Genomic DNA, 17,483 nt, shown 5'->3' on the forward strand with positions numbered 1-17,483 from the left:
TCGGGAGCTGTCTGCAGTCATCATACGCAGGAAATCAGTTTCCTAATTTGACAATTTAATCAAGTCTGTGAGTTAGTTCTAATCAGTTCATTATGGAAAACAGCAGTTTCTGCTCAGTCAGTTGGCAGTGAATAACTTACAACATCATACATGCAACAGCAAAATTTCATGCATTGGCCCAGACTTTGAGAGACTGTAACCAGAATCCAGTAAAGTTTTCTTTTTTAGATAAATATACAAAAGAAAAACATTTGCCGTTTGGTCTTTACAGCAATTTTATCTTTTTAGTTTCAGTTTTTAAGTTCTTTTCCCATCCCTTTTGCTGCATCCATTGTGTCCATAGAGATGTACAGCACGGAAACAGATCCTCAGTTCAACTCATCCATGCCAACCAGATATCTTAAATTAATCTAGTCCCATTTGCCAGCAATTGGCCCATATCCCTCTAAGCCCTTCCTACTAACATACCCATCCAGATGCCTGTTAAATGTTGTAATTGTAACAGCTTCCACCATTTCCTCTCGCAGCTCATTCCATAGACGCACCACCCCCTATGTGAAAGGTTGCCCCTTGCGTCCGTTTTAAATTTTTCCCCCCTCACCCTAAACTTATGCCCTCTAGAACAAAGAAGAAAGAACAAAGAAAATTTACAGCCCAGGAACAGGCCCTTCAGCCCTTCAAGCTTGAGCCGATCTAAATGTACTGTCTAAACCTGTCGGTCAATTCCTAAGCATCTGTATCCCTCTGCTCCCCACCTAATCATGCATCTGTCCAGATGCATCTTAAATGAATCTACCATGCCTGCCTCTACCACCTCTGCTGGCAACGCGTTCCAAATGCCCACCACCCTCTGTGTGAAGTACTTGCCATGTGTATCCCCCTTAAACTTTCCACCTCTCACCTTGAAAGTGTAACCTCTCGTTATTGAATCCTTCACCCTGGGAAAAAGCTTGTCTCTATCCATCCTGTCTATACCCTTCAAGATTTTGTAAACGTCAATCAGGTCCCCCCTCAATCTCCTTTTTTCTAATGAAAATAAACCTAACCTACTCAACCTCTCTTCATAGCTAGCACCTTCCATAGCAGGCAACATACTTGTAAACTTTCTCTGCACCCTCTCCAAAGCATCCACATCCTTTTGGTAATGTGACGACCAGAACTGTACACAGTATTCTAAATGTGGCCGAACCAATGTCTTGTACAATTTTAACATGACATTCCAGCTCTTATACTCAATACCCCGTCCAATGAAGGCAAGCATACTATCCACCTGTGTCGCAAACTTCAGAGTACAATGGACCTGCACTCCCAGATCTCTCTGCCCATTAACTTTTCCCAAGGCTCTTTCATTCATTGTATAATTGGCTGTAGAATTCGACTTGCCTAAATGCATCACCTCACATTTGTCTGGATTGAAAACCATCTGTCACTTTTCCGCCCAACTCTCCAGTCTATCTATATCCGCCTGTATTCTCTGACAATTCCTTATGCTTTCTGCTACTCCACCAATCTTTGTGTCATCTGCAAACTTGCTGATCATACCAACAGTGCCCTCTTCCAGATCATTGGTGTCTATCACAAACAACAGTGGCCCCAGCACTGACCCCTGTGGAACACCACTGGTCACCTTTCTCCATTTCGAGAAACTCCCTTCAACTACTACTCTCTGTCTCCTGTTGCTCAACCAGTTCTTTATCCACCTAACTAGAATACCCTGCACACCATGTGACTTCATTTTCTCCATTAGTCTACCATGGGGAACCTTATCAAATGCCTTACTAAAGTCCATATATATGACATCAACAGTCCTTCCTTCATTTATCAACATGGTCACTTCCTCGAAGAACTCTATTAAGTTGGTAAGGCACGATCTCCCCCGCACAAAACCATGTTGCCTATCACTGATAATCCCATTCTTTTCTAAACATAACTTGATCCTATCCCTCAATATCTTCTCCAGCAACTTTCCCACCACCGACGTCAGGCTCACTGGTCTGTAGTTACCCAGAATACCTTTCTTGTACAGGAGGATAACATGAGCAACCCTCCAGTCCTCTGGCACCTCACCTGTATTTAAGGATGCCACAAAGATATCTGTCAGGGACCCAGCTATTTCCTTTCTCGCTTCCCTCAGCAACCTAGGATAGATCCCACCCGGTCCTGGGGATTTGTCCACCTTAATAACTTCTAGCCTACCCAACACATCTTCCCTACTTATGTCAATGTGATCCAGACTAATCAAACTTCTATCTCTGATCTCAACATTCATCATGTTCCTCTCCTCAGTGAACACTGATGCAAAGTAAATCATTCAGAATCTCACCTATTCTCTCGGGTTCGGCACACAGCTTTCCTTCATTATCCTTTAGTGGACCAATCCTTTCTCTCGTTACCTGCTTGCTTCTTATATAAGAATAAAATGCTTTGTGATTCTCCTTAATTCTGCTCACTAAAGCTATTTCATGACCTCTTTTAACCTGCTTGATCCCTTGTTTAAGACTTGTCCTGCTCTTCCGATATTCCTCCAGGGCCTGTTCTGTTCTTAGCTGCCTAGACCTTATGTACGCTTCCCTCTAGTTCTGGACTTCCCCACCCCAGGGAAAATACATTGTCTATTTATCCTATCCATACCCCTTATGATTTAATAAACCTCTATAAGGTCACCCCTCAGCCTCTGACACTCCTGGGAAAACAGCCCCAGCCTGTTCAGCCTCTCCCTATCGCTCAAATACTCCAACCCTGGCAACAGTCTTGTAAATCTTTTCTGCACCCTTTCAAGTTTCACAACATCCCTCTGATAGGAGGGAGACCAGAATTGCATGCACTATTCCAACAGTGGCCTAACCAACGTCCTGTACAGCTGCAACATGACCTCCCAACTCCTGTACTCAATACTCTGACCAAAATAAAGGAAAGCGTACCAAATGCCTCCTTTGCTATTCTATCTACCTGCGACTCTACTTTCAAGGAGCTATGAACCTGAACTCCAAGGTCTCTTTGTTCAGCAATGCTCCCCAGGACCTTTCCATTAAGTGTGTTAGTGCTGCTCTGATATGCCTTTCCAAAATGCAGAACCTTACATTTATCTAAATTAAACTCCATCTGCCACTCCTCAGCCCATTTGATCAAGATCTTCTTGTTTCTGAGGTAACTTTCTTCACTGTCCTGTACACCTCCAATCTTGGTGTCATCTTAGTAACTACTAACTTACAAACTACTAACTTACTAACGATACCTCCTATATTCACACCCAAATGACACTGCCTCAGTGTTCACCTGACCTACAACCACTGGTGCCACCACCACTTTTTAATTCTGCATCATTTTCCTTGTCAGCTGTACATGAGTCACCATGGTATGACAAAGGCTAGCTACCAGGCAGCAGGGATTGTCCAGTTTTAGCGTAGCTCATGACTCTGAGTCAGACCCCATGCAGAAAGGAAGAACAAGCCTCCACTGACAGGTACGTGTCCTCAAGCTTCTAGTCACTGTACCATTCTGGTAGCTCTGCCATAATCAGCTAAGTCGGGATCAGTCTTCGTGACATTATGCTGGAACAACCTTTGTTACTCAAGATGGAAGAAACTAAAGAATATTTTCGCTTCTTTCTTCCCCTTCCTCCACTGATTTTTAGGTGTCAGTTCTTGGAAACAATAGGTGAAAAGCGATTACAAGCATTGGGGAAGGGAGAGGAGGAAGTAAGCAGTGTATGTTCATGCCTACTGCACCTTCTTGTTCAGAAGGCATTAAGGGACGAGGTGGAATTGGAATAAGAGGAGGTGGCTTAGGTATGCTTATACGCCCATCATTATTTTTCCACTGACATGAATGACCACAGGTTCAGCAATACCCTGTACCTTGGTGGTTAGTAGTGTCTCCTCACGTGGATTAAAAAGATGCCGACTCTTCACTCAGCAGCTCTTTCCTGCTGCCAGCTATAATGCGCTACCTTTTGCAACACAGGGCAATGCTTTATTGGATGTTGTGCAATTCTTTTTTTGTTGTGGCTCTCATGGTTGGATAGTTTCCAGTTTGTTGGGTGTGAAGTTACAACAGTGCTAGGTCTATGAGAATAAAGGAATGTTATGCTTGAGAGCTGATTCAAAGATATTGTTGGTAGGTGAGTGATGGGGGTGTGCTGAATATGAGCCACGAGTGAGGCTCATGGTCCAGTTTGTTAAACGTGACTTTGAACTTGTAAGCCACGACAACACACTTGAGCCATTAAATTCTTCTATGCTGCATCCACACTTGAGAAGCATACGCCCCAGGTGGAATCCACTCCAGTTATTACCCACTGCCACCTGACCTCATACCTGGGTGGCCTCTGGCAACGAGCACCACCCTCCCCGGACACAGGACACCTTTCCACCCTTTGACCCAACACTTCCAAAATCATTTTAGAAAAACTGCGTGTGCTCAGCTGAATAAATGCACCTCTGAAACAACTCCAGTCACTTTTCCAGCCCTTTAAGAAGTGTGGGCATCCTTCAAGTAAAGCTAGGCTGTTAGGAGGTTGGACTCCCTGCTGTAGCTGGATGCAGTGCAGATAGTGAGCTGCACTCAGCAATGATTACCAAAGCAAGCAACGCTAACTTGACATACACAATGTGCTGATATGTGTTAGAGGCACTTTGGGATCCCTGTGCCCATTTTTGGATTTTGTACAATATGTTTTCACTCACAGCAAACCCTTTTGTCATTTTGAACTAACGTTCACGGAACTGGAGACTCCATTTACTAGAGCCACAGAAGGTTGCTGTACATAGAGCCAGGTCACTAGAATAGATTCTTGATTCTGTAGTTGATATACAAGGTTGCATTGTTAGACATTAAATGTAATGGCATCGTTTAGCACGCAGAGTATTTAATTAAAAATATTGACCCAGTCTCGATGGAGTTGAAATCTGGGTGTACCCTGAAAGACGTATGCTCGGATCCCTTGGAAGTCCTGATGCAATGGCTATGCAGTAATTGCCTGGAAAGTTTAATCTTCTGATAAACAGGAGCCCTGTCTGTGGAGCTATCTGTAAAGATCTCCAACTCTGAGCTGGAATTACACAATTCAAAGGGTTCTAACTTACTTAGCTGGTTACCTAGGAAAAGTGAGGGGAATTAAAATCTGTTCTAACTTCTGGGTAACTATACCCCTCCCCCTCAATATCCCCCTACAATCCAACTACCCTCCCCTGATCTCACATACTCCACCACCACAATCTTGCCCCACCCCAGCCCACCCTTAAACCCTCACCCACTTCCTTGTGGCTCTATGCACTCACCTGCCACCCATTTCTATCTATCTGCCACCTTAGTCTCTCACCCACCTGCTTGCCACCTTACCCTCCCTCCTCATTCATTTGTCTTATCTTCTCCATACCTTCAGATCTTTAAACCCTGGGATATTGCAGTTACTGCTGTAAAAGGTTGGTGTCTTGGCGTCTATTCCTGTTCCCGCAGCTGGAAGGGTTGCTGGACAGGGAAACTTTGGGTTTCAAGAGACCCAAATTGGAAGTTAAGATCAGAAAGGTGGAGCTCCGGGATTAGGGGAAGTGAAAAGGAGCAGAGTTGCAATCTGACTGTGATCTCTATCTCTCGAAATATTGGGTCAAAATGTGCTATTTTAATGGATTAGAAAGCCATTACTTTTCTCTGTACTGAAGAACACTTAACCCTAACTTGGGGAGCTAAATTGAGATAGCTTGGAGAAACATATATTTGAATACTGAACGAATAAAAATAACAGGTTTCTCAAAATAAGTATGTATGCAGATCAAAGTTATTAATTTACAATCTCAATCCCTATCAATCCATACTGATTGTCAAATGTTGCAAAACATAATTGGGGAGTAAATTATTGCAATGTTTTTATAAACATTAATAACCTGTAATTTCAGAATTCTTTCCTCACCCATCATGTGTGTGACAAAAGTCTAAAGATGAAGTAAACATATAATAAAATGAGATTGCAGTTATTTGTGTGCTGTGTGGTTTGCGTTGCTTAAGCTCAGCACTACTAATACAAGTCACACTTCCTCCTATTCTAAAAATAGAATATTGCTTTTCAAGTCTGTTCTTCAGGTCTAGTTTTAAAAGTGAGCAGAATCAAATCAACAGAATGGTTACTGCACTCATGGGTGAATCAACATCACTATTAGTCTCCATTACTGATCTTGTACAATGACAGAGAGTTATGCAAATGTAACGATACAAATGTGGTTAGTCCCCAGGAGTTAGCAATAGCATCAACACTGGGGTGGCTTCTGATTTATCATCCATTTTAACAGTGATAGCTTGATGGTGGAATCTGGGTCACTGTCAAATTGAAAAGGGCTTGTTTTGAATTTGTTCTTTACTGTACAATATCCTGTCCAAGATCAGTGTTTTAAAATCACTTTTCCCTGGGATGTGAACATGACTAGGCTAGAATATGTTGACCTTCCCTAGCTACCTTTAAGAAAGTGGTGATGAACTGTCGTCTTAAATCACATTAGTCCAGGTTTACTGTTCTGAAGAGAGTTCCAGGATTTTGACCCAGCAATACTGAAGGAATGTCAATGTCCTCCAACCCAGGTAGCTAATGCTCTTCTGCTTCATGGTTTTAGAAGGTGCTGCTAGCGATGGTTAATGGCAATGATAATTACCTTTCATTCATCTTTCAACCAATTTTGTTTTGCTTTTAAGAACATTTCCTGACACTGCTAAAAGTACAGTAGCATTTCTAATGGCCTTAGGAAAGCAAAGTCCTCATCACTGTGCTGCTCAGTAGAGCTGGGAGAGGACCTCACCTTGTAAATATTTTTATCAACCTGTTCAGAGATGTTCTGGCATGCCTTTGGAGCAATGGAACCTGACCCCAAGCCTCCTGGCTTAGAGGTAAGGATATTATCATTATGCCACTAGAGCCTCTGTTGTATCAAGTCTTGGGTTCTCCCTGCCACCCATATCTACTGCCGTTCACTCGTGTTGGGTGTTTCACTTCATGCGAATTCCTCAGTCTCACTAATTTACCCATGGAGAGGGCTGCAGACAGTTGAGAAGGATCAATTTCTTCCTTAGCAGAATTGCCATCCTGTGATGTTTTGGTCTGTTCCATTATCTAATCATTATGCACAATGACGACTCAACTACTCAGCAAGTGCCGCACAGTAAGTAGGTCTAAGTTGATTGTTCCTCCAGATCCTCTGTGCAAACAGGACTGACCATTCATTTGCCTTTGGCTTTATATTTCATTTTGAAAGGCAAACGATCAGGCAGTTGTGAAGCTCTGGATGTAAGTTTGCTCGCTGAGCTGCAAGGTTCGGCTTGAGACATTTCGTCATCGTACTAGGTAACATCCTCAATGAGCCTCAGGTGAAGCACTGGTGTTATGTCCCGCTTTCTATTTATGTGTTTAGGTTTCTTTGGGTGGGTGATGTCATTTCCAGTTCTTTTTCTCAGAGGATGGTAGATGGGATCCAAGTCGATGTGTTTATCGATAGAGTTCCAGTTGGAATGCCATGCTTCTAGGAATTCTTGTGCGTATCTCTGTTTGGCTTGTCCTCGGATGGATGTGTTGTCACAGTCAAAGTGGTGTCCTTCCTCATCTGTATGTAAGGATATAGTGATAGCGGGTCATGCCTTTTTGTGGCTAGTTGATGTTCATGTCTCCTGGTGGCTAGTTTTCTGCTGTTTGTCTAATGTAGTGTTTGTTACAGTTCTTGCAAGGTATATTGTAAATGATGTTTATTTTGCTTATGGTTCTGTATAGGGTCTTTCAGGTTCATTAGCTGCTGTTTAAGTACGTTGGTATCATGGTCGCCCACAAACCCACCACCACACTTAAACAGCAGCTAATGAACTTGAAAGACCCTATACGGACAACAAGCAAAACTAATGTCATTTACAAAGTACCGTGCAAGGACTATAACAAACACTAATTGGACAAACAGGCAGAAAACTAGCCATCAGGATACACGAACACCAATTAGCCGCAAAAAGACATGACTCACTATCACTAGTATCCTTGGGTATGGATAAGGAAGGACACCACTTTGATTGGGATAACATATCCATCATAGGACAAGCCAAACAGAGACATGCACGAGAATTCCTAGAAGCATGGCATTCCAACTATCAACAAACACATTGATTTGGACTCCATCTACCACCCTCTAAGAAAAAGAGCCAGGAAAAAAGTCACCAAACATCCAAAGAAAACTAGACAGGTAAATAGAAAACGGGACATAACACTAGTGCTTCACTGGAGGCTCATTGATGATGTTGCCTAGTATGGTGACGAAACGTCTGAAAACGAACCTTCCAGCTCAGCAAACAAACTTACATCCAGAACCTCAACCTGAGTTACAAATCTTCTCTAAACCCACTAGTTGTGAAGCTTATCGCAACCAAGATGACAATTGTTCTTTCCCTGATTCTTAAGTCCTTCAACAAGATAATTGAAAAAGAGCGTGGTATTTATTGATGTTCTAGCCAAACTAATATTGGGAAAAAAGTTTAATATTAGAAAAAAAAAAGGTCTTACATCTACGCTGTAGAACATTCCCAAGTACTTAGCTGCCAACAAATTTCAACAGACATTTTAAAACAGGCTGAGCCAACAAACAGTAAAGGAGGAAATGATTCTCTAATATTATTGCATGAGGTAGCACAGAGAAGATATGAAGATGTCCTGAACAAGTCATGCCAGACTCGAAACATTAACACTATGGCTACATCTGTGAAGAGAGAAAGACTCCTGCTGAGTTTCTCCAGTGTACTCTACATTTGTTTCAGATTTGCAGCATCTGCAGTGTTTTGCTTTTGTATGAGGATGTTGCCAGGAATGGAGAATGTTAGTTGTGAGGAGATTTAAATTAACTGGGGTTATTTTCTTTGGAACAGAGGGGTCTGAGGGGATGTTCAGTTGAGCTGTTTCAGATTGAGGGACATTAGTAAACTGGATGGGGAAGATTTCGGTCAGCGGGGACGGAATAAATTAAAGTAAGTGGTAGAACAATTAGCAGGGAGTTGAGAAGTATACTCTGAAAGTATATTTTGGTGCTTCTTGTTTCATTATGCAACCAGTGAGTAATTTCCTGATGTAAAAGTGTTCTAAGGCATAAAATATGCTGCAAAAAGCATACAGCTATTTACGATTTGGCAAAGCAATTAACGGAGGGCTAATGTAGCTAATTCAAGCACAAAGGAAACCTAGCCAACTCTGCATTCAAATTGCTCCTGTAATCTCTTATAATTATAAATAAATTGCAGTTGCAGCAATAATAAATTAACAGTTCAAGGGCATACCATTCCAACATATAATCACCTAATGGCTCTTATTTAATTTTAAGTGGACCAGCTTAGTGTTGTAGTGGACCAGTTTAGCATTGTAGTGAACCAGCTAGGGAAACTGGAAATTCACAGGTTAGCTCACTATTTACTATCCATTAATGGGATGTGGGCTTGCTGTCTGGACCATCACTTATTGCCCCGGAGAAGATTGTGATGAACTACCTCCTTGAATGTCAAGGGGAAATAGTTAGATTATTTCTTTTTGGAGATGGTCATTGCCTCATTATCTGTGTGGCTCAAATATTACTTGCTGCTTGTCAGCCCAAACCTGGACATTGTCCAGGTCTTGGTGCATGTGGACATGGATGACTTCAGTATTGGGAATGGTGCTGAATTACCTCCAAAAAAACCCCACCACCAGGGATATATTTCCCTCCCCACCCCTTTCTGCCTTCCGCAAAGACCGTCCACACCCCCCTACAACCCATCCTCCCATCCTGGTACCTTTCCCTGCCACCGCAGGAACTGTAAAACCTGTGCGCACACCTCCTCCCTCACCTCTATCCAAGGCCCTAAAGGAGCCTTCCACGTCCATCAAAGTTTTACCTGCACATCCACTAATATCATTTATTGTACCCATTGCTCCCGACGCGGTCTCCTCTACATTGGGGAGACTGGGCGCCTCCTAGTAGAGCGCTTTAGGGAACATCTCCGGGACACCCACACCAATCAACCATACCGCCCCGTGGCCCAACATTTCAATTCCCCCTCCCACTCTGCCGAGGACATGGAGGTCCTGGGCCTCCTTCACCGCCGCTCCCTCACCACCAGACGCCTGGAGGAATAACGCCTCATCTTCCGCCTCGGAACATTTCAACCCCAGGGCATCAATGTGGACTTCAACAGTTTCCTCATTTCCCCTTCCCCCACCTCACCCTAGTTCCAAACTTCCAGCTCAGCACTGTCCCCATGACTTGTCTGGACTTGTCCGACCTGCCTATCTCCTTTTCCACCTATCCACTCCACCCTCTCCTCCTTGACCTATCACCTTCATCCCCTCCCCCACTCACCCATTGTACTCTATGCTAATTTCTCCCCACCCCCACCCTCCTCTAGCTTATCTCTCCACACTTCAGGCTCTCCTCCTTTATTCCTGATGAATGGCTTTTGCCCGAAACGTCGATTTCTCTGCTCGTTGGATGCTGCCTGAACTGCTGTGCTCTTCCAGCACCACTGATCGAGAATAATGCAATCATTGGTGAAATCCCCACTTCTGATCTTATGATAGAGAGAAAGTTACCAATGAACTTCCATTGAATCTTCTGTATAATGAAGCTCTTGAGAATTCTGGTGAGTGAGCATCCTGTAGACAAATAACCAGATCAGCAATGTACCATGGTGCTCAAAATAGGTGCAAATCCCAGAGAGATTTGGAACCAGCAGTTTTCTAGGAGCTATTGTAAAATCAGGTAGAATCCATAAAATATACTGTCTCTCATGAATAATTACAATTCTACCTAAAATACACGTAAATATCATTGTTAAATTTTCAGGCTTTCTACATAGAGAGATATTCTATCAACAAGAAGCAATTGTGAACCTTTAATCAAATACCTTCTTCTTTCAAAGGAATGTTTACTAGCCAAAGTTCTCTGAGTTCAGGGAAGATTGTGGGTTTTGTAACTTGCAAGGCCCAATAGTTCACATTAATTTCACATTAGCAAATGGGTTAGAGGGCCATTCCATTCAGATCCATGTTGCATCACAACTTAGTATTAGCACTTCAGCTATTAGCATGTTTGTTTATAATGTATTAACGTGCCTCTTGTTTTGAATGGAGAGAGGATGCTTGTGATTTGTTCCTTACATAGATATTAAAAGTAACCTGGACCTTCAAAGTGCATCCTGTTTTATAAGGTTAAAAATCACACAACACCAGGTTATAGACTAACAGGTTTAATTGAAAGTGCTAGCTTTCAGACCATTGCTCCTTCATCCTGTTGTCTGGCTGTTTAACAGTTGTAAGTTAATCATAAGAAATGGGCTTGTACATAAATTGGTTGTGTACATGTATGTAGATTGAAGTACTTTGCCTGCTCCAGTATGTCTCATGTCAGAAAATCTGTTGCTTGAACAGGAGACTGATAAATGAGAAAACTGTAGTGACTCAAACCAATACGATTTTTCTGCTTTAATCGCCACCTGTTATTTTCCTGCAGATACTCTATAATGTTGCATATCGTGACAAGCTAATGTGAAGAAATACACGTTTAATGCCATGTTTATTGAGCTATTTGTGTTATAGACTTTTCAATATGATGATTTGGCAGAGTGTTTTTGTTCCATTTACCAATTGGACCCCATGGGTGTTCACAATGTGGTATGTGAGGCACAATATTTCACATTAATTTCTCTGGTATGTGAAATCCTAAACCAGGATATTCCTGACTTCAAAATTATTGCATTGCTCGTGTTTAGCCATTTGCTGCCGCTGTTGTTGTGCATTCACTGTTGCAAAATCTGGCAAGTCCAGAAGTTATTGTTAATCATTTGTGAGTTTGGGATTGCAGGACCTCTCCCTGCCTTTTACATCCATTGTTGGCCACATGAAAGCAAAAACAAATAAAATGTTTTGAATTGAAATATGCATGGTTTATTCAACACAGGTTGAGTTTGATGGGAATGAAGACTCTATCTTTTTTGCTGATGGCCAACGTCGAATTGATTTTGTATTGGTTTACGAAGAGGAGCGCAGAAAGCCAGGAGACAAAAAGCGAATGAGATCAATTCTAAGCAGAAAGGTACCACCTGTTATACCTGTTCATGCATTAGAACTTTTTTCCTTCAGATTCAGATGCAAGATGACTCTAATTTTTCTCTATTCATTAGAGAATGGTGATGTGGAGTGTTGGGAAGTATTCATGAATAAACAGGAAACATTGTTTGCTCAACTTCTTTCCTGCAGTTTATGACAGTCTCTTTCTCTGTTCAAACCTGAATGCAGCTTTAGTGAATTTTCTGTGATTTCCTTTTTTGGGCCGCAGTATCTGTCTAGACTCATGATGAAAATCACTTCATATTCCACGGTTAAGAGAGTTCTCAAACTGGAGAACGTCAAGCCTCTACAAACATTGAGGTATTGGCACCGTCTCAGAATCATGCCCCTACAGTGTTAAAGGATTCCAGTTTTTCAACATGACAAGAGAGGAATTGCGTACAGCTCTGGTCACCACACTACCAGAAGGATGTGGCTGCTTTGGAGAGGGTATAGAAAAGGTTTACCAGGATATTGCCTGGTACGGGGGATTTTAGCTTTGAAGAAAGGTCGGGTAGACTGGGTTTGTTTTCATTGGAATGCAGGGGTGTGAGGGGCGACCTGATAGAAGCTTATAAGATTGTGAATGCCATGGATAGAGCAGAAAGTATGACGCTTTTTCCCAGGGTGAAGGGGTCAATTACTAGGGGACACAGTTCACGATTTGGTGGAGGTGGCTGGGAAGTTCTTAAAGAGATGTGAAAAGGAAGTTTTTCCTCACAAACGGTGGTGGATGCCTGGAACACGCTGCCAGAGGAGGTGGCAGAAGCAGACACAACTGCAGCATTCAACAAACACCTGGATGAAGACATGAGTGGGAGGGGAACAGAGGGATACTGATCCGGTAAATGAAGAGAGTTTTAGTGTGGAAGGGTAAACGTGTCAGCGCAGACTTGGAGGGCTGAAGGGCCTGTTCCCAAGCTGATTGTTCTTTGAATAACTTTTGTTGAAAACTGCAAAATTCTTAAATTACTGTAAGCTCAGACTTTATGAACCAAAGCAAAAGGTTGAAGAGTGGAGAATTAAGCATTTGCTGATTCATAAATACATTAATAATAGAATTCCTGTTTTGATGATCTCATTAAGTTGGAATGTATAGGTACTGGACTGTATAATCTCAGAAATTTGTTCTCTTAACTCTTGGAACAATAATGGCCAGGATTCTCCAAGCTGTGGGGAGTTTTGCGGTGTGTGCTTTCTTCCAACCAGAGTTAAAAATGTGTTGCTGGAAAAGCGCAGCAGGTCAGGCAGCATCCAAGGAACAGGAGAATCGACGTTTCGGGCATAAGCCCTTCTTCAGGAAGAAGGGTTTATGCCCGAAACGTCAAATCTCCTGTTCCTTGGATGCTGCCTGACCTGCTGCGCTTTTCCAGCAACACATTTTCAGCTCTGATCTCCAGCATCTGCAGACCTCACTTTCTCCTCCAACCAGAGTTAGTCAACATAGATTGAGAATTTTCAAGGCACTGGTGCTTGTGATACTCCTGGGGAGCTGTCACTTGGTCAAAGTAATAAACTCATGAGTACTGGGCCATTCTGCTCTCTGGAACATCACTCCAGGAGCTAACAAGAAAAATACTCTCATACTGCCCAATTCCAATGTTAAATTAATGATCATGATGTGGGGATTGTGTTCAGTGTTAGAAATATTGGAGAAGTGTTCAATTTTTTTGCACAATCTTTCCTTTGCTTGCACAGTTCAATTGTTTGAAATATTTATTAAGGAACCAACAAAAGTTCACCTAATTTCTAGATTGTGAATTGTTGGGTTTGTACTTCCTCATTTTTAGAGTGACATCTCTTAAAAATGAGCAGGCTGTCACTGAAGTACTAAGGAAGATCTGCTATTTCTTTACATTTGAAGTCATGCTGGTGCAGTAAGATTTGAATATTGATGTGAGAATTGATCCTTAAAGAGATTGTACCTGAGCATTTTAAAGAAAACACTAGATAATTGGAAAGAGATAGCATGGTTTAGAAACAGAAGTGGGCATTTGGCCTTTCGAGCCAGCTTCAACATTGCCTGATCATCCAACTCAGTACCCTGTTCCCACTTTCTTCCCATATCCTTTGGGTTCCTTTAGCCCTAAGAATCATATCTAACCACTTCTTGAAAACATTTCATGGTTTGGCCTCAACCACTTTCTGTGGCAGAGATTTACACAGGCTCACCACTCATTGGGTGAAGAAATGTATCTTCATCTCGGTCCAATTTACCCCACATCCTTAGATTGTGACCCTTGATTCTGAACTCGCCTGCTATCAGGAACATCCTGTTAGAATTTTATAGGTTTCTATGAGATCACCCCACACTCTCCTAAACTCCAGTGAATATCGTCTTAGTCGATCCAGTGTCTCTTCTTGCTGTCCCATGATTCAATCCGGTAAACACTTGGTTGTAGTCCCTCCATAGCCAGAACTTCCTTCCTCAGATAAGGAGACTGAACTCCATACAATATTCCAGGTGTAGTCTCACCAAGGCCCTATACAATTGCAGCAAGGCATCGCTGCTCCTGTGGGAGCAAGTCAGGACTGCAGATGCTGGAGATCAGAGTCAACAAGTATGGCACTGGAAAACCACAGCAGACCAGGCAGCATCCGAGGATCAGGAGTGTCAATGTTTTGGGCATAAGCCCTACATCAGGAAATGGTTCCTGCTCCTGTATTCAAATCCTCTTGCTATCAGGCCAACGTACCTTTTGTATTCTTCACTGCCTGCTGCACTTGTATGTTTATTTTCAGTGAGTGATGTACGAGGACACCCAGGTCTCATTGCATCTTCTCCTTTCCGAATTCCCTGTCACATTTTAGATAATAACCTGCCTTCATCTTTACCCACATTACACTTCATCTGACATGCATTTGCCCACTGTACTTATCCAAGGCACAGTTAAAGCATCCCTACATCCTTCTCACATTTTGCCCTCCCACCCAATGTTGTTTCATCTAAAAACTTTGGAGATATTACATCTAGTTTCCTCATCTAAATGATTAACATATATTGTGGATAACTGGGGTTCTAGCACTGGTCTCTGTGGTACCCCACAAGTCACTGCCTGCTCTTTGTTTCCTATCTGCCATGTCTGTACACTACCTTCCACCCCATGTGCTTCAATTTGACATGCTAACTTCTTATGTGGGACCTTATTAAAAACATTCTGTCCAGTCCTGTCACTATTTTCCAAGTACCCGGGTATTAAATCTTTTATAATTGCCTCTAGTATTTTCCAAACCACCAATGTCAAGCTAACTAATATGTAATTTCCTGTTTTCACTCTCTTTTTAAGTAGTGGGGTTATATTAACTGCCACTGATCTGGAGTTTATAAAATCTTGTAAAATGACCTAGCAATGCACCCACTATGTCTATGGCCACTTCCTTAAATACTCTCGGATATAGACTTTTGGGCCCTGGGGATATATTGGCCTTTATTCCTATCAATATCTCCAACACCATTTCCATACTAATACTGATATTTTTCACTGAAGACCAAAAGATACAGGAGCAGCATTAAACCATTTGGTCCATCCACCATTCAATCATGGCTGTTAGGTTTCTCAATACCATTCTCCTGCCTCCACTCAGTAACCCTGATGTCCTTGCCAATTAAAAATCTATCTGCCTCGTCTCTTGTATTCTAGCCCTCTCGAAATGAATGCTAACATTGCATTTGTCTTCCTTACTGCCAAATGAACCAGCATATTAACCTTAGAGAGTCCTGAACAAGGACTCCCGGTTCCCTTTGTACCTCAGATTTCCAAAGCCTTTCTCCATTTAGAAAATAGTTTACACCTTTATTCGTCCTGCCAAGGTGCATCACCTCGCACTTACCCATATTTTATTCTGTCTGGCACTTCCTCTACTGTACTAGCCTGTCTGGGTTCTTCTGCTTCCCCAACAGTACCTGTCCCTCCAACAATCTTTCTCATCTGCAAACTTATCTACAATGCCCTCAATTCATTCATCCAATCGTTAGCGTACCATGTGAATAGTTATGGTCCCAACACTGATCCTGCAGAATTCCACTAGTCACTAATTGCTTCCTCTCTCTTTCTCTCTAGAGCATGTTTCCAAACATTTTAGGGATGCTATTTGTGTCCTGTTTTGTGAAGCCAAAAGCGAAATATGTGTTTAATTGGTTTGCCATCATTTTGTTCCCCATTATAGCTTTCCCTGTGTCTGATTGTAAAGGACTTACATTTGTCTTCATTAATCTTTTTCTCTTCAGATACCTACAATCGCTTTTTAAATGAGTTTGCACGTTTCCCACATGCTCTATTTTCCACTTTTATCCTCCTTTGCTAAATCAACTGCTCAGATCAGCCACTTTTTCTATTTTGGTCAATTTTTACCACCCTTTCTTGGATCTAATAATATCCCTAATTTCCTTTATTGTCATGGCCAGGCAACTTTTCCTGTTTGATTTTTGCACCACTGAGAAATGAACAATCGTTGCAATTTCTTAAATGTTTCCATTTATTATGGCACCTGACCTTCCTGCCTAACTTTGGCAGAGGCCTCTTCTCCTGGCCCAGGCCCAGTGACGAGATGGCTTCCAGCAGCCCAGAAAGGCGGTACAGGCCTGGCACCTGGTGGGGGTCGTCCCTGGGTATAGCAGTCTCAACCTGGCATGGTGGTCTTGTCCCAGAGTGGAGTTCTTGGGTGACTTCTAGGTATTCCAGCCACTCAGTGCAGAGGTCTAGTTCTGGAATGGAGGTCTCATCTCAGCCCAATTTTCCAGCGATTCCCAAATCCAGGAGCATAATGGACCTGGTGACCTCTTACATTTTTTCTTTTTATTTATGACTTCAGTTATTAATTTAGGTGCTGTAGTAAGGCGACTTATAAATTTGTTCCTTCTTTTTTGTAAAAGTACATGTGACAATAAATTACTTTTCTACAATTGCCCTTGAATTCTCTGCCTATCACTTTTCTTCTTTACCATTCTCTTTTTTTTGACATTGTTTCCCTCTTTTCCGTCTCCCTGTACAGGTAGACATATTCCTCCTGTCCTGTGCAGCAGAGCCAATCGTGATGCAACAAATTTTGCTATTGCTACTTTCCTCAAGAGGTCATTCTCCCCAACTGAACCAAAACAGTAAATCTGTTTTGCAGGGGGGGCCCTATATTGGCTTCTAGTCCTGTTTCAGTGCCTGGTGGTCATCCATTCCCTCCCTGCCTCTGGGGTCTAAATCTGTGGAATAGCCACCTCTCTGTACATGCTATCCACTAGTCTCTCCTCCTCATGGATGTTCCACAGTGTCTCCAGTTGCCTTTCTAGTTCCAAAACTGGGGCTTCCAGGAACAGCAGCTTGAGACACTTCCTTCTCACATTCTGGTCCTGGGCACTGGAACAGTATTGAGTATTAGGAGTGACTTCAATAAAAGCATCTGAAAT

At 42.4% G+C, this 17,483-nt stretch overlaps 1 protein-coding gene across 3 annotated transcripts in view; it reads left to right on the top strand.

The window, feature by feature from the left end:
- The window catches only part of ano6 (anoctamin 6), a 155,759-nt gene that overhangs the window by 73,041 nt on the left and 65,235 nt on the right, over positions 1-17,483 (top strand). For all 3 annotated transcript variants that reach the window (XM_060839622.1, XM_060839623.1, XM_060839624.1), the window contains one exon: positions 11,937-12,071. In XM_060839622.1, coding sequence (XP_060695605.1) covers positions 11,937-12,071 — 135 coding nt within the window. The remainder of the gene's footprint in view (positions 1-11,936; positions 12,072-17,483) is intronic.

Source organism: Hemiscyllium ocellatum, chromosome 19 (genome assembly GCF_020745735.1).
Source record: "Hemiscyllium ocellatum isolate sHemOce1 chromosome 19, sHemOce1.pat.X.cur, whole genome shotgun sequence".
In the NCBI taxonomy this organism is placed as follows: Eukaryota; Metazoa; Chordata; class Chondrichthyes; order Orectolobiformes; family Hemiscylliidae; genus Hemiscyllium; species Hemiscyllium ocellatum.